Source organism: Rutilus rutilus, assembly GCF_951802725.1.
Source record: "Rutilus rutilus genome assembly, chromosome: 3".
NCBI classification, from domain to species: domain Eukaryota; kingdom Metazoa; phylum Chordata; class Actinopteri; order Cypriniformes; family Leuciscidae; genus Rutilus; species Rutilus rutilus.
Window position 1 is genome coordinate 2,867,533 of NC_140211.1, and position 19,001 is coordinate 2,886,533.

Genomic DNA, 19,001 nt, shown 5'->3' on the forward strand with positions numbered 1-19,001 from the left:
ACACACACACACACACACACACACACACACACACACACACGCACGCACACACACACACACACACACACACACACACACACACACACACACACACACACTCTCTCACACGTTCCCCGAAGTGTCTCAGGAAGCAGTGCGAGTTCCCTCTTAGTTTCAGCTCAAAACAAGAAACCTAATTCAAAAGGAAAACAAATTTTTGTACTAGAAAACAAATCTTTTTTTGCAGTGTAAAGCGAAATTGGAGATGTCCTTTATGCTGTGTATTGTTTGTATATATATCTCGTCCTTTAAGAAACTACAAACTTTAAACAGTTACAATGTGATCAAGGAAGCTGAAATGTGCCACCAAAACGTTTTTTTTTTTGTAAATGTTGCTTTTTTGGTCACGATCTTACTTTAAAAGTATAAACATTGTACAGAATACAAAATACAGAACCAAAGTCGAATGGAAATCAGTGTCTGTGTGTCCAGACGGAAACATTTTGCATCTTTAAAACAACACAAGGTTTTGCATGAATTGGTCATAAATTACTTCCTCTAACAAACATTGTTTACAACCAAAAAACTGCACTGGAACACATATAACTACATTATAACAACAAGACAACAGAAAATGTGTAAAACTATAGACATATGTTTTTAAAGTCTGCAAAGTGTGATCCATATCATCTATTCTATGTGTCTCTATGCATTCGGTCGATTGTGGTGCGCAGCGATAATGAAGAGTGACAGAACCCGGCAGGCTGCAGACAGCAGTTTTCTTATTCCCAGCTAAATAACAATACAACCTGTCTTTAGGAACGTATTGATCGACTGGGATACAACAACTCTCCTGGCCTCCCTCTCCTTCTGTTCATGCGTTTCTGGTTCCCTGATTTAGGTTTTCTTTTCCCCGAAATTTGTCAGTCAGTCAGTCTCCTGCTCTTCCACCAAGTTCATCGTTAACTTCAGGCACTGCTGCCTCAACTCTGATTGATTCAGTTCACGAGCTGGGGTGGGACTTACAATTTTATTGGGTCCATCTGATGTTTGTCACTGACTGAATAATTAATAAATACTTTAGATTGGACTAAACCATTTTTAGGGAGGTAAGAGAAGCAGATATTTGGAAAAAAATATTTAACCAAGTTGCATGTTTTTGTGGTTTTCATTTAAATCTCAGGCATACAACTAATATTAATATTATAATTATTCATACAACAGGGACCTATATAGTATAACTGCTGGATTTTGTGGGGCCCCCTGGGCAGTGGCACCTATAATTGTCACCACCTTTCACCCCACTAGAAACGGCCCTGCACACACACACACACACACACACACACACCCATGCTTGCGCATTCCCTCCACATTCACATAGTTTGAATGTTGGAAGCGGTGAATGCGAGAGGAATACGGGTTTTTCCTCACAGTGGAGGTCGGGAAGGAATGGAAGGCTCTATGGAAGAGCTGGTGGGTTATGGCCAGAGAAGAAGCGCAGTACTCCAGCCATCAGTCACGCTGAGGCGTTCCCCAAAGTGTCTCAGGACGCAGTGCAAGTTCCCTTTCTAAAGGGAATCTTAGTTTCAGCTCAAAACAAGAATAAATATCAGCCAATAAACTTAATTCAAAAGGAAAACAATTTTTTGTACTAGAAAACACAAAGCATTTTTTTGCAGTGTAATGTCCTTTATGCTGTGTATTGTTTGTATATATATCTCGTCCTTTAAGAAACTACAATCTTTAAACTGTTACAAGCTACTGTGATCAAGGAAGCTGAAATGTGCCACCAAAACGTTTTTTTTTTTTTTTTGTAAATGTTGCTTTTTTGGTCACGATCTTACTATAAATGTATAAACATTGAATTGCTTTTTGCTTCTGTACTTGTAACTATTGAGTCACTTCAGGGTGTAGCAAACATAAACCATTAACAGCAGCTAATAATTCATCAAAAAAGCTGCAACACGGAGGAGACCTGTCAGGTCACATGCAAATATTACAATAGACAAATGCAATAAAGTTAATATCGCCACCTGGACGAGCTCAGTTACTGGTTATTTTCATACTCGGCGATGCCATTTAAATACAGAGCCAAAGTTGAATGGAAATCAGTGTCTGTGTGTCCAGATGGAAACATTTTGCATCTTTAAAACAACTCAAGGTTTTGCATGAATTGGTCATAAATTACTTCATCTAACAAACATTGTTTACAACCAAACGAACTGCACTGGAACACATATAATTACATTATAACAATAAGACAACAGAAAATGTGTAAAACTATAGACATATGTTTTTAAAGTCTGCAAAGTGTGATCCATATCATATGACCTTAAAAATGCAATAATAAGCCAATTTTATCAAGAGTTCACCTTTGAATTCTTGTTTATTTTAAACGTTGTTTTAATCTTAATAGTTCAGATAGGATTCATGGATATTTATTCATTTGTTTATGATTAGTAAAATGGCAGCTATATATTTATGAACTTTTTTAAATGTAAGTTCAGGAGGAATCTGTTAATGCAATCCTGTCAGTCACTTTAAAGCGACCGCTTACCTCGATTCCCTGACAAATTACGTGCATTTTTTCTTTTACTTTTTAAATAAATAAATAAAGGTTCTTTATTTGAATCTTATTTCAATTAAGAGTCTTTAACATCAGTGGAAACTTTCCATCAGTGTGAACTTCAGTGTGGAGATGCCAAGACTGATTCTCGCTCTGACTTTGCTGCATCATAAGGATCCTTATTTGAATGGCATCACAGAGCATGAAAATAACCAGTGAATGGAAATGGAAATGGATCATTTTTACATGCTTGTAAAAACAGCATCTCCCTGCTCTTTTCTTCCATTGGGGTCTGTGATGTTAAGAGGCCTGATTATTTCAGGACCTTGAAACAAGTCATTATTGTTTAGTTTTTGTATTGCTTTGGTTACTTGTATTTAAAACCGCAGTGCGTCCTGAGACACATTGAGGAATGAAATACCCACGCTGCCATGATAAGGGGATGTTTGCCAATAATGGCTGTGACAAGCACAAAAAATATTTAACACAGAGTAAAATCCCCCTACTGGTACTACAGCCTACGGCCACTGCCCGAGCTTCATGCTTTAATGAGGAAACACCTTTGTGATTCACACGAAGGACTTGACCCAGAGCCAGCTCAAAGGCCTGGACACCACAACTCAGGCTGTCTGTGTGTGGACTCGACCTGGTGCGGTATATAAGATTTGTAGGTGGCTGAGCACGCCTTCGCCTCCCTGAACTTTTAAGGCCTCAACAGAGGTCCCAAAAAGTTCAGAAGGTGAAACTGGGGGATCGAGGAGAAAGACTCACTCACTCACTCACTCACTCACTCACTCACTCACTCACTCACTCTCTCACTCACTCACTATCTCACTCTCTCACTAAGTCACTCACTCACTCACTCACTCACTCACTCACTCACTCACTCACAGACACACTCTCTCTCTCTCACACACACACACTCACTCACTCACTCACTCTCTCACTCACTCACTCACAGACACACTCTCTCTCACACACACCCTTACGAAAAAGAAGTTTATTCAAGTGTGCTATTAGTATACTTCTTTCAAACTAAAAATAAGAAAGTATACTTTCAGTCTACTTTTTATATACTTCTCAGAAATATACTTTATGTACTTCTCAGAAATATACTTCAAATTCCACTTAAGTATACTTGACTTATACTGACAGAAAAGTCTAAGTATATTTGGCCTCTACTTGTTGATCGAGATATACTTAAAAGTATAATTAAGTATTCTAAGTATTCTTGGCTTGTACTTGTGTTTTCTATTTTGATTGAGTAGCTTATTAAATACTTTTTTAAAAACATAATATTACACACTGTCGTATAAACTAACATGTTCAGCTTTATATAGTAACAAACTTTCGGGTGGAATAGCTTATAGAGTAAATAAAATAAGCATGGAAAATAAGTTTATTCAAGTGTTCTATTAGTCTACTTCTTTTCAACTAAAAAGAAGAAAGCATACTTTCAGTCTACATTTTATATACTTCTCAAAAATATACTTAATTACACTTAAGTGTACTTGGTCTATACTTGTACTCAATCTTTTGATCGAGATATACTTAAAAGTTTAATTTTTCAAAGTATACGTGGCTTGTAGTTGTGTTAACTCTTTTGATCGAGTAGCCTATTAAATATACTTTTTTTACATCGTTTTTCATATACAGTCTTATGAAACTTTGTTTGAAAATATTGATTAAAATATTGATATAAAACAGATATGTTTCTAATTCTGCGTATCTGAATTTTTGTGTAGGCTAGTCCACTGGTGTACATAGGAATTTACTTTAATTAAACTTTTCCCCACATTGACTGAATTTTCCAGCTATCCATGTTTTCACTGGTATACGGTAGGGGGCGCTATGACACATCTTCTAGTACAGAATCTCCGGATCAAAACACAGGAGAAGAAGAAGCTGAAACAAGTGATAGAAGATTGCTCACTCAAATGTAAAATAATGTGATCATCAAACATTAAACAGCGTGTAAATCAAAACTGCTTAATGTTTCCAAATGAAGCGTAACCCATTAAGAGAAAACGACTGAAGCTGTGGGGTGTCAGACTCGATTTACTCCATCTGTGTTTGATCATCGTTCTGAATCTGATCAAGGCATAGTCTTTGACAAAAATGTGATTTTCTCAACTATTTTGTTTAAAATGTTGCCTTTCTTCATGAAACTTACCGACATTCAAGTGTTGATAAAAAAGGATGCATGAAGCTAATAAAAGGTTTTTAAAATTAAAGTAGAGTTAAAGGTATTTTTCAAGTATAAAAAAATAACATTTGAACATAGTAGTATAGGCCTACTGCAAGTGCAAAAATTGTATATAAATAGTAAACTATAAGTATAATGTTAAGTTCACTTAAAGAAAACTTGTAGTCTAAAACTACTAAACTAGTAGTTTACTGAGAGTATACTTCAAAGTTGCTACAAGTATTAAAATAGTAAACTACTAGTATGCTCATAAGTTCACTTGCAGTACAAATGAGAAACATAATTATGAACTAGTTGTGCACTTAAAGTTTACTACTGTTACACTTATAGTACACTTAAACATATACTTTTATATACTTCAAGTGGGCCAATTTAGTCCCAAGCGGTATTAAAATAGTACACTTACAAGTTTACTACTAGTACATATTGACATTAGTATACTTACTACATAAAGTATACTTAAAAATATACTTGAACATTACTCAAGTACACTTCATAAAATGAACTTGAAGTATACTTTTTTTTCGTAAGGGCACACACACTCACTCACACTCTCTCTCACACACACACTCACTCCATGGAGTGATTTCCATGTTAAGTCACCGTAAAGACGCGTTTACGCGTGTCTGGAGTTCCTGCGGCATGAATGAGGTGTTAAGCAGGGCGCGAATGACGCGAATGACGCGAATTGAGCGTCTGGCACAAATTATTTTATTTGGTGCTTTTTGAGCATTCATGCGTTTGACACAAATTCGCGTCTGACGCCCGAGTTGAAAAATCCGCCCGAGTTTGGCGTCTGTTCGCGCCGCATTAACCAATCAGGAGCCGGCTTGCTGCTGTCACGTGGTGAAGTAATGTGATAAACGGGGACAGTACCGCTTTTCAGTTTATACTGTTATTTTATATGTTTGGCCTCAATACATTATTTTTGTAATATGACTAATACCTGGTGTGGCACAACAAAGCAAATCTTTTATCACATAAAAGCTTGAATTCAATATATGAGACATTCATTTTGTATTGAAGATGGCAGCTAGTCTAAGGTCTGCTCAGTGTCTCTCTCTGGACTGATTTCATTTAAATGGATTCCATAGTATTTTACTCCTTTTAAGTTGTAGTTTTAAGTTGTACAAGTCATTTATATGGAAATTTCATCTTGAACTTTTAAGAAGATTGTGGACTACTATGAGTTTAAAAATGACACTATACCTCTGCTCTGAGCTAACTTTGCTAACCTGAGCCTGATCCAACTGATCCTATTAGCCCAGGCTAAACAGAGCTAGGTAAACGGGCTTGAGCCTGCTACATTCTCCTGGAGCTTGGGCTAACCAGCCTGAGCCTGCTATATCTCCTGGAGCTTAGGCTAACCAGCCTGAGCCTGCTACATCCTCTTGGAGCTTGGGCTAACCAGCCTGAGCCTACTACATCCTCTTGGAGCTTGGGCTAACCAGCCTGAGCTTGCTACATCCTCATTGGAGCTTGGGCAAACTAGCCTGAGCCTGCTACATCCTCTTGGAGCTTGGGCTAACCAACCTGAGCCTGCTACATCTCCTGGAGCTTAGGCTAACCAGCCTGAGCCTGCTACATTCTCTTGGAGCTTGGGCTAACCAGCCTGAGCCTGCTACATCTCCTGGAGCTTAGGCTAACCAGCCTGAGCCTGCTACATCTCCTGGAGCTTAGGCTAAGCAGCCTGAGCCTGCTACATCTTCTTGGAGCTTGGGCTAACCAGCCTGAGCCTGCTACATCCTCATTGGAGCTTAGGCTAACCAGCCTGAGCCTGCTACATCTCCTGGAGCTTAGGCTAAGCAGCCTGAGCCTGCTACATCCTCATTGGAGCTTGGGCAAACTAGCCTGAGCCTGCTACATCTTCTTGGAGCTTGGGCTAACCAGCCTGAGCCTGCTACATCCTCATTGGAGCTTGGGCAAACTAGCCTGAGCCTGCTACATCTTCTTGGAGCTTGGGCTAACCAGCCTGAGCCTGCTACATCTTCTTGGAGCTTGGGCTAACCCTGAGCCTGCTACATCTTCTTGGAGCTTGGGCTAACCAGCCTGAGCCTGCTACATCCTCATTGGAGCTTGGGCAAACTAGCCTGAGCCTGCTACATCCTCATTGGAGCTTGGGCAAACTAGCCTGAGCCTGCTACATCTTCTTGGAGCTTGGGCTAACCAGCCTGAGCCTGCTACATCCTCATTGGAGCTTGGGCAAACTAGCCTGAGCCTGCTACATCTTCTTGGAGCTTGGGCTAACCAGCCTGAGCCTGCTACATCTCCTGGAGCTTAGGCTAACCAGCCTGAGCCTGCTACATTCTCTTGGAGCTTGGGCTAACCAGCCTGAGCCTGCTAGATCTTCTTGGAGCTTGGGCTAACCAGCCTGAGCCTGCTACATCCTCATTGGAGCTTGGGCTAACCAGCCTGAGCCTGCTACATCTCCTGGAGCTTAGGCTAACCAGCCTGAGCCTGCTACATTCTCTTGGAGCTTGGGCTAACCAGCCTGAGCCTGCTACATCTTCTTGGAGCTTGGGCTAACCAGCCTGAGCCTGCTACATTCTCTTGGAGCTTGGGCTAACCAGCCTGAGCCTGCTACATCTTCTTGGAGCTTGGGCTAACCAGCCTGAGCCTGCTACATTCTCTTGGAGCTTGGGCTAACCAGCCTGAGCCTGCTACATCTTCTTGGAGCTTGGGCTAACCAGCCTGAGCCTGCTACATTCTCTTGGAGCTTGGGCTAACCAGCCTGAGCCTGCTACATCTTCTTGGAGCTTGGGCTAACAAGCCTGAGCCTGCTACATTCTCTTGGAGCTTGGGCTAACCAGCCTGAGCCTGCTACATCTTCTTGGAGCTTGGGCTAACCAGCCTGAGCCTGCTACATTCTCTTGGAGCTTGGGCTAACCAGCCTGAGCCTGCTACATCTTCTTGGAGCTTGGGCTAACCAGCCTGAGCCTGCTACATCTTCTTGGAGCTTGGGCTAACCCTGAGCCTGCTACATCTTCTTGGAGCTTGGGCTAACCAGCCTGAGCCTGCTACATCCTCATTGGAGCTTGGGCAAACTAGCCTGAGCCTGCTACATCCTCATTGGAGCTTGGGCAAACTAGCCTGAGCCTGCTACATCTTCTTGGAGCTTGGGCTAACCAGCCTGAGCCTGCTACATCCTCATTGGAGCTTGGGCAAACTAGCCTGAGCCTGCTACATCTTCTTGGAGCTTGGGCTAACCAGCCTGAGCCTGCTACATCTCCTGGAGCTTAGGCTAACCAGCCTGAGCCTGCTACATTCTCTTGGAGCTTGGGCTAACCAGCCTGAGCCTGCTAGATCTTCTTGGAGCTTGGGCTAACCAGCCTGAGCCTGCTACATCCTCATTGGAGCTTGGGCTAACCAGCCTGAGCCTGCTACATCTCCTGGAGCTTAGGCTAACCAGCCTGAGCCTGCTACATTCTCTTGGAGCTTGGGCTAACCAGCCTGAGCCTGCTACATCTTCTTGGAGCTTGGGCTAACCAGCCTGAGCCTGCTACATTCTCTTGGAGCTTGGGCTAACCAGCCTGAGCCTGCTACATCTTCTTGGAGCTTGGGCTAACCAGCCTGAGCCTGCTACATTCTCTTGGAGCTTGGGCTAACCAGCCTGAGCCTGCTACATCTTCTTGGAGCTTGGGCTAACCAGCCTGAGCCTGCTACATTCTCTTGGAGCTTGGGCTAACCAGCCTGAGCCTGCTACATCTTCTTGGAGCTTGGGCTAACCAGCCTGAGCCTGCTACATTCTCTTGGAGCTTGGACTAACCAGCCTGAGCCTGCTACATCTTCTTGGAGCTTGGGCTAACCAGCCTGAGCCTGCTACATTCTCTTGGAGCTTGGGCTAACCAGCCTGAGCCTGCTACATCTTCTTGGAGCTTGGGCTAACCAGCCTGAGCCTGCTACATTCTCTTGGAGCTTGGGCTAACCAGCCTGAGCCTGCTACATTCTCTTGGAGCTTGGGCTAACCAGCCTGAGCCTGCTACATCCTCCTGGAGCTAGGCTAGCGGGCCTGGCCTGCTTCATTCTCCTGGAGCTTGGGTTAACAAGCCTAAACCTGCAACATCATTTTGGAAGCTGGGCCATACTCTACAAGATAAACTGGTACTTTTATTAGTCAACTTTACTATTAGTAAATTAATGACGATGGCATTTTTCTTAATTTTCTTATCCCTTTTGGTCACTTGAAACTTGAAACTGGGCACTGATCCTAGGGTGAGTTGTTTTAATAATATGGTGGGCATACAGGAAACCTACTTAAGTGGCACAAAAACCAGTATTGACATGCACCAGGAACCATTACACTTTTGTTGGAACCTGGACTTCTGGATGGATCAGTATTGGGATTTGCCTAAACTGCAGAATTTTTTTGCTTTGTATAATTTGTCGTTCTCAATTAATGACAGGCATTGCCTGGTTTCAGCATATGATAGGCCGGCTTCAAAATATACTGTGAAATGCAGATTGATTATTACACTACTCCTACTTCTATCTGGAAATGTGCAGCCCAATCCTGGCCCCTGTTTGCAATGTGTTTTGACCCCTGCTGAATTTAAATCAATGCCTGGACTTAAATTTGTTCATCTTAATGTTTGCAGTTTACTACCCAAAATGGACATGGTTAGAATTTGGATTGAATCTACAGATGCAGACATAGTGATAATTTCGGAAACATGGTTGACGAAATCAATTACTAATGAAGATATAAATGTGCATGGGTATAATGTTTTTCGCAGTGACAGGCCGAAGAAAGGTGGTGGCGTAGCTATCTATGTTAATGGCTCTGGAGTCCCAGTTTCACTCAGAGCCACAGCCCAGACATTGAATCGTTGGGCTGATTGGATTAGCACATATGCGTTTGAATGGTTATGCTGATTGGATTGAGATTGGCCAGACCCTCAGTCTAGGGTGTTACCTAAACCTGTTACATGCTTTGTTTAGAATTTGTCTCCACCTTCAAAAGTCCCTCCTCCTAAAATGCCTATAAGATACCATGTAAAGTTCCCTTAGTTAGATAATGTTGGAAGTACTGCAGCCACGTACAGCGGAGTTCTCAATAAAGAATAACTCCTGTTGAACGCGATCCCAACTGCCTCCTGGTCTCTGCTTCGATGAAAGAAAACTTTCCAATAGCGCTAACAAACAAACAGCTCCTGGAGACAAAAAAAACTGATGATGTGTACTACGGGCACCCTCTTATACTTCAGGGTGCTCCGCCTGTGACCTCACAGACAATCAATTTGTGCATTTAACGCGTGTTTTTTGCATCCTTTCACTAATTATTTGTCACTAACCTGAAGATAAGGAGGACTGCTGACTTGGACATAGCTTGGCTGAAATACAAACCCAATGACAAAAAGCAGTTGCAATGTATTAAAAATATTTTTGTATTTATTTTTGCTTTATTTAACAATTTTTACAAAGAGACAGACTGGTAATCGACATAAAAGCAAAAGCGATAACAGGAATTTGATGGACATAAAATATATACGGGCTCAACCAGAATTAACACAATGGTGAACAAATCACTGTTTGTCATTTTTCTGTTAAATAAAGCTATCATCCAGTAACCAAAATGTAATGATACTCATTTATTATTACAGAACATGAACTAACAGATTGGAGAGATTAGTTTCCGATTCAAATCAGATTGTTTAAAAGTAGACATTTCAAGCATCCAAAGATTTATTTCTCATGTCTGTAAGCCAGGTAAGCCTATACGCGGAGTTTCATACATTTTTGAGACGTGCTCCAGCTCACGGAGACAGAAGTGGCAGAAAGCGCATTCTGTTTGTTTTCTTTATTTTACAAAAGCACAGAAGTTTCTTGTTATTGTGCTTTTACAAAGTAAGACGAGCGGCCATACCAGACGGATAATTCCTCTTCATGTTTAACAAAAGGCGGCTGAGACAAGGTGGAAAAAGCATGATGAGAGAGGGGGTGATGCAGAGATGTTGCTGTGTGTTTATATTAACATTTATGATTGTTTAAATGATTAGCCCTCAGGGGCCCCCTGCCCTATCACTATACCTGTGATTGCTCACCAAGGAAAAGTTTAGCCATACCGGCTTTCAGATAACTCAGAGCATCCTTATTGGCTTCTTCAGCTTCAGCGGTTCTCCTCATTTCCTCCAGCTCTCGGACCCAGTCTTTTTTCCCAGCCTCTCTCAGTTTGGGGATGAAGCAGTCCAGATGCTGAAGAGTGAAGGCCGAGTCTGGCTTTAATGCGATCTGAGACAGCTGCTTTATGTTCTTGTAAGCATTGAACAGAAGTATTGACTTTTGGTCCTCAAGCTCCTGCAGATCTTTGTCAAGATCATCCATTACAACTGAAAATCTCTTGGATTGTACTTGAGCTTTTTCGTATTGCTTTCTAAAATCGTCAAAATCTATCGTCAAGCTTGTGTTTTTGACGACATATTTCTTGTCTTCTTTGACGTGTTTACTGTAATGGCACTTCCCTGTGCACACGGTACAGTAGCCGTTTTTCATGACTTCACATTTGCTGGGATCAGAAACCCACCAGCAGTCAAACTCATGGCAGTTTTCCTCACAGACGGTGCAGATAGTCGCCTTCCTGTGCTTCCATGAAGCGCTTTCAATGGGAACCTTCAATTTTATAGTCTTTTTGAATTTAATGTTGAAGTTTTTACGTTCCTCAATCTTTTCCTTGTTTTGTCTTATTACCTCCTGGATCTGAAGTTTTTCAGACTTCTTTGACTCTTTCTCTTCGACTCGCAGCTGTAAGTTGCAAATAAACGCTTCAAATTGAATGCGCTCTGTCAGGACATTTGAAGTCAACTCCAAACTTCTTCTGTTCTTTTCTTCGAGAGACTGAAGGAAATGCTTCATGTTGTCTATGCTGTCCTCCCAGGCGTCTCTTTGAGCACGGATGTAACGTCTCTCACTGTGACGGGCGTCAGCCTGCCGGTTGTTGAATAAGAAATGAACAGGTTGGCCGCTGTGGTCTCGTCTGCAGGGGATTTTACCTTTATCAATGGCGCTGAGGACGTTTTTGGGTGGCAGACCATCAGAGTGTGTGATTAGAAACACAATGTTGTTCACAATGTCTTTTCCAAACAAAGAAAGAACTGAACTGATGATGTAATGCTGTCTGTCCGAGAGACGATTCTTAGATGCTTGAATCACAAAACACACGGCATCTACTTCACGAACCCCATCATTGCTCTGAAACAGTGTGGATAAGTTGGAAGCAACGTCCAGATCTTTTTCCAGTCCTCTGGTGTCTCCGTATCCTGGAGTATCAATGATGGTGAGAGATATAGGACTCTCTTCAGGAAAGACCTCATACATGGTGATTTCAGAGGTTTGTGATTCTGATTGGTCTCTGGCTTCTTCTTCTGTGATTTCATACCATATTTCATCCTCAAACTTTACTCCCATTAAGTAGTTGACCATGGTGTTGATGAGAGTCGTCTTGCCAGCGCCGGTCTCTCCCACCAGCAGAACAATTTTGTTTCGTTTACTGGTGTCTTTGTGCCTATAAGTCCATTTTCTGACTTTCCCATGATCATCAAGCACTTTTCTCTCTGTATGTAGACGATATTGTTTTGGAGGACCTTGATCAATCAGAGTTGATCTGTTTGGTGGAAGACATGAACACAAATATCAGAATATATAAGCAGACATTTTTTTGTGTAGAAAGAATTCAAGAGTATAAACACCCACCAAAATGCAGACATTATGTGTTAAATACATGAACATAATAATGTAAAGAAACCATTTTTTTTACATTTAAGAGGTTTTCATATTTACCTTGAGGTCAGCAGACTTCTCATGACATGTTGCCATGTTACTGTTACATATACAGTAGATGGCTGGATGCCAGTGTTTTTGCATTAGTTAATTTGACTTAAAGGGATAGTTCACTTTGAAATTAATTTTTGATATGTTTTAGCTTACCTCAAGGGCATCCAAGATGTATGTGTCTTTGTTTCCGCAGTAGTTTCAATTTTGATATTTTTAGGTCAAACCGTTCTTGTCTGTCAGTCATATAATGCAGGTCTATGGTCACTGTCTCGAAACACAAGCACAGAATCCAAATTAAAACAATTCCCCATCGTCCAAATGAAACAATTCCCCATCGTAAGTACACATTGATGGCCTAAGACACGAAACGAGCGGTTTGTGTGAGAAAACGAACAGTATTTATATCGTTGTTATCTCTTGAAAACAGCACACGTCCAAATGATCTGACGGCGCGGGCGGGTATAGATGTATACACTAGATGTCGCCTTGGCTACTGCAGTTCATTGGAACGAAACCGTAGCCAAGGCGACATCTATGTATATATCTATACCCGCCCGCGCCGTCAGATCATTTGGATGTGTGCTGTTTTCAAGAGATAACAACGATATAAATACTGTTCGTTTTCTCACACAAACTGCTCGTTTCGTGTCGTAGGCCATCAATGTGTACTAATGATGGGGAATTGTTTCATTTGGACGTGGGGAATTGTTTTAATTTGGACTCTGTGCTTGAGTTTTGAGACAGTGACCATAGACCTGCATTATATGACTGACAGACAAGAACGGTTTGACCTAAAAATATCAAAATTGAAACTACTGCTGAAACAAAGACACCTACATCTTGGATGCCCTTGAGGTAAGCTAAAACATATCAAAAATTAATTTCAAAGTGAACTATCCCTTTAAACAGATGGGACCATTTATCATTAAAATTATCAAAATGTTTCTCACAAAAAGTGTTCAAAAACTATATATTTTTTTTCATTATGACAATGATTAATTCTACATTTACAATAAACTGCCAGGTGTCAGCTTTCAAATGAGACCATACTTGTGCTTTTAGTACAAAGGGTTCATGAACTGTATCTGTTTCAGTTTGGGTATGCCATTTCTGGGGATTTTTCAAAAGTGGGGTTGCAGCTTAACAGGTTAAAAAAAGGAACATTTTGAACAAAAAGCAGCGAAAAACATGTTTTTGTCAAAGACTATGTCTAGATCATATTTAGAACGATTATCAAAACCAGTCATATAGCTTGTCCTGGGTCAACATTTCAATGCCATGGAAGTGTTGTTTCATAAATGACGGAAAATTTGGTCAATGGCAGGGAAAGAGTTAATTGCCTTCAAATAGATTTTTAAAGTAAATAATTTACAAGCCTGATTTTCAACTCACCTGGAATTCATGCTGATTGCTTGAACTAACCCCTTCACTGTCACTCTCCAGTCTGTTAACAACAAAATAATTTATTAGTTTCCTCAGAATATGATGGTGATGGTCTTTAACACACACACACACACACACACATACACACAGACACACACACACACTGTGGGTGATGTGTTAAAGGGGTGGTTCGGGATTTTTGACATCGGACCTCATTTTTAAGTCAGCCTGGTTGTTATTCATCAGTGGAGACATTTTTTTTTTTAAATGATCCAGTCCTTATATTTGGATAGTTAGCCGATGCTAGGCTAGCGCGAGTCAATGGTATATGTTAGCCAGCCATTAAAAACCGTTTTACCCACTCCACAGTGCACCAAACGCAAATCAATTATAACACTAGACTATCGATGTATATGTCCGTTGAGAGAATAATGTTAGAAATCAAACTTACCTTTCATCACATTGCATTAGTTATAAGTTGTTCCCTGTAATCATAAGCCTTTTCTACAGCAGCAGCGGAGTGATATTGATTACCTAGGCAACCGAGTGAGCCGGTACACACATGACGCAAGTGTATTTACCTGTGTTTACTTTTTGCCGTATTACTAACCGGAGCAAAGTAAAATTCCGCAGCTGCTGAGAAACTAGTTCCTTTAGGATCATTGAGATGAAAGGTAAGTTTGATTTCTAACATTATTCTCTCAACGGACATATACATCGATAGTCTAGTGTTATAATTGATTTGCGTTTGATGCACTGTGGAGTGGGTAAAACGGTTTTTAATGGCTGGCTAACATATACCATTGACTCGCGCTAGCCTAGCATCGGCTAACTATCCAAATATAAGGACTGGATCATTTAAAAAAAAAAATGTCTCCACTGATGAATAACAACCAGGCTGACTTAAAAATGAGGTCCGATGTCAAAAATCCCGAACCACCCCTTTAACTTTACATTATTGGTTACAACAGCTCTGTGATGTTACGGGAAGGTTTTTTTTTTTTTTTTTTTACACACACACACACACACATCAAGAATCAGCATTTGAATATCAACAACTATGACAAACAGTATATTCAGATAAACAGATCAACTCTTGAACATCACAAAATCATTGAGAATCATACACTGATGCTTGATGTCTGTATGTCTAAAAGATAGAGTAGTTCAAAGTTTTTTGATCAGAACACCTTTTAAAAATTCCTCTTATGATATTGAAAATGGCAGATCTTATGCAGTAGAATCAAAGGACTGCTGTAATCAATAAAATAAATCTAACTTAGAGATTCAGGTCACAAGATGATGCTTTTTGACATAATCATCATCTTGTGACCTGAATCTCTAAGTTAGATTTATTTTATTGATGGTCCTATAGCCATTTGCAGTAATACACCGCTCCCGGTCAGAAACAACCAATCAGAGCCAGGAGGAATGTCTTAGCAGTGTCAATCAAGCTCATGTACGCGCTGATCACACTCCTCTCTTGCACAGCGCATACCATCGTTCAAAATTGTGCTAATGGTGGACAAACAACCAAAACTGCCAATTTCTCGAGTGGCACCTGCTCATACAACAAATACAGGTAAACGGAAAAAGACCGATGATGATAAACAAGCCCGTCGGAGCCCATTGACTCAAAAACTCTAGCCGCATAACATACAGATAAAATGTCACGCACTGTGCAAAGCCACAATTGAAATCTGCTAATTCACTGGTTTGTCATGTTTCTGAAATAATGTACTAGCTAACCTTATTTAGCATTACATATCGCTAGAATAATTACTTGCATACTGTAACGTTAGTTACCGTTATATTATCTTACTAGCCATTTATAACTTATAGAAAGAGTGCAATGTTATAAAGTTACATTACATGTATTGCAAAATACGTAATGATTTGAGGACTGAGTTTGTAGTCAAAGTATGGGCAGGCCATAGTCAGTGTAAAGCATATTGTTGATGTTTCGTCTCTACCAGTGAATGTGCCATAACTGTTTATCCGCCGTCATCGGTGGCCCTGCTTACTAGCCTGCGCGTTCACGGCAGGCTCCGTTGAGGGCGAGGAGTTGTGGAGGCAGGGCTGTAGCGCAGCAGAGAGCAAGGGGGAGTGACCTGTAAGTTGTGCTTGTTCAAATGTTCAGGCTAAGTCAACGTTTTCTAAAAACTCCTGTAGCTTTAATTATCTAATTAATTTTAACACTCTTGAGTTCAGACTCAAACTTTGATGAGTTAATTTAGCACCATGGGACAATGGTCGCCTTCAGATCTATAGTGTTTACTTCACAAGTAGCCTGTTTCTTTAAAGTCTGTGTCTATCTTTAAAACTTTTTTTTTTTTTTTGCAGAACTGCTTAACAGAAATGAACTGATTTAATAATTGACAATCTTTACAATGGAACTGAATCAACACTGAACTGACTTCAGCTGAACAACAGCCGAAATGCATTATTTTCCTGTTATCACTATAAAGCTGCTTTGAAATGATCTGTAGCCTATTGTATAAAGCAATATAAATAAAGGTGACTTGACTTGACATAAAGTTAAGTATATCACAAGCTACACTGCCCACATGATACTTCCATATACCCAAACCAGTGTTAAAGTGGGAAGCGGAGTAACGAGGAAAACATAAATTGAAAAATACATTACGCTTCTGATACTGGTTTAAACTGTTTAAAAGTGCAACTGTGAATGTTTCTTTCTAGGTGGATATCAGTTAACCAACAGCTGAGTAACATCAAACTAAAACCCACAGAGCACTGAATAATAGTACATAAAACAAAAAGGAAAATTGCCTAGGCCAACATATTCGAAAAGTCGACTCATCGATATCCACGAAATAAAAACATTTAAACCACCAGATATATAAGTATGTCTTAGATTCATAATTTCAATGGTTTAACCATGAATACAGACAAGTCACCATGATACCTGCACCACCAAAAGTAATAAATTGCCACACTCATTTTGACACGTAACACACACTCATTGCGGCGCGTTTAACAGATGCATAACTTTATGGTAAGTTAGATCTGCTTAAACTGCAACCGGTAACAAAAACATACAGTGTGAAATTATCAACTAACTACGACCAATTATATAGCACTTTAAACATGAAATAAAAAATCATACCTATAGCCTTCTCAGTAGAGCTGGGTTCTTCATGCCAATAAAAATGTGACTTTGAGAAACAGACTGTCCTTAACTAAAATGTTGCTATAGTGCCCTAATATTAATGCTAGATAGCCTATGCACTTAGCAATTAATATATATTTTAAATAGTCAATTTCATCATCAAAAACCATTTCCACATTCATCTTGACTGAGGGGGCAGGATAGTCTGGGACATTATTTATCACTCAAAAACGGTCTCATCAAATACAAACTACGGAATGGGTTCAAATGCCACACATATCAAGGGTTAATACACAGATTATTCACTGGCCATAACATACAGAGGAATAAGAGTGAACGATCTCCCTTACCTCCTCAGAGAAAACACTCCTGGGTCAGGTTAGAGAATAATCCAGAAAAGCAGAGATATTTTCAGTCAGAGAACCAACGACGACTATTATGGGCCTACAGATGTACAAGTTTTATCTGTAGACTTTTTGAATCTTCGGAAAAATGTTAGGCATAATGGCATTAGAAGGTAGTCAACCAACATTAAACTATAGTCATCCTTAGTGATTTCACGTTATGATAGGCTATTGGTTGAAAACAACCTTTGTACTTGTTATAGGGTGCACATGATTTTTGAGAATTATCCTACAGATAAGATTACAGAGAGTTTTACAATCTTCCTGGTTCTGATAACCGTTTTGATCCAGTTTACTTAAGAATCTCGTATAATGCTTACAGTGCTGTGCAAATGTGAGTTTTATTTTTGGTGCACTGCAAAACAAATCTTATTTCCCCCAAGTATTCATTTATTTTTCAGTTCACGAGTTCACACTTACATATAATTTGAAGGGGTAAAGTTTAATGCGTATTTGGCGTGCTGTCCGGAGGGAGGGCTCCGAGCTCGGAGTTCGGCCCGAACCCAGAGTACTCCCCCCGTATGTAAGTGTTTAGGACTAGAAGCGTGGAGAAGGGGTGGTGGAGGGATGCTGCAAAAACTGTCAATGGAATGAGGTGAGACTGCTGAGTATATATACACCTCTTACCATTGATTGCTGAGTGCTCTCCACCTGTGTTAATTATCTGAACGTGCTCCTCCCGAACCTTGTTAATAAAACATCATTTAAAATATCTAATCAAGACTGTTTTCACCCCTTAATTTTATAACAGAATGTTTGCAATTTAAACACAAAATGTTTCATTAGATACATGGCAACTTCTGAATGGCCAGTAGAGAGACAGCACTGAGGCCAGATGGTGTAGTAACGACTTCTAACTTTACCCATTGGCAGCAACTTCAGAGGCTCACCTCACCTTGATGAAGTCATTGCTTTTTTATTATTATGTGTCCCAGTATCTCATTTGTGAGAGCACACTTGGAAAAAGCTCTTCCTGATTTGATCAAGCCGATGGTGATTCGTCAGCATAGTCTTCATGCATGCAAAGCACAAAGTGAATGACCCGCAGGATTGGGATTTAGCGGGAATGGTGTGTTTCCGCATGGAAACGTATCAGCAATACCGTTACACAGAATGGTGTACTAATTCATTTATGTGAAGTCATTATGCAAAACAACTGATTGTGGATTTGTCTATTAGCCCTTATGGAATGAAAATATATTTCCATATATTTATGATCAATATATGAAATGGTTTAAATATACTGAAAAACATATTAAATAATATATGGCGTTAATATATTGTGTTAATAGTTTACAATATATTGAATAATACATGAGGAATAGCCGCTTTTCATATATTGAAAAATTTATTTGATAAATTCAGTAGAAAACATGAGGAAGACAATTGCCTTAAATGTATTAATTTTAATTTTAATGTATTAATGTATAAAATATTAAGAATGTTTTACTCAAAGTTGTAAGTTGTTAATACAAAGACATACAAAAGAGTGTTGGGACTATGATAGACTGTGCATTTATTTGTATTTATTAAACTGCAAATACTTTGTGCACAAAACTCAGA

The 19,001-nt window shown here is 40.0% G+C and overlaps 1 protein-coding gene across 1 annotated transcript; it reads right to left on the reverse strand.

Annotated features, from left to right (window-relative positions):
* Positions 1 to 10,429: 10,429 nt before the first annotated feature.
* Positions 10,430 to 13,961, reverse strand: LOC311288312 (uncharacterized protein). Its single transcript, XM_084405653.1, has 2 exons — positions 13,911 to 13,961; positions 10,430 to 12,348 (listed from the first exon to the last, which is right to left on the reverse strand). Exons 1-2 carry the CDS (start codon positions 13,919 to 13,921, stop codon positions 10,773 to 10,775), a joined length of 1,587 nt encoding a protein of 528 aa, XP_084261779.1. The 5' UTR covers positions 13,922 to 13,961; the 3' UTR covers positions 10,430 to 10,772.
* Between the last annotated feature and the right edge of the window lie 5,040 nt (positions 13,962 to 19,001).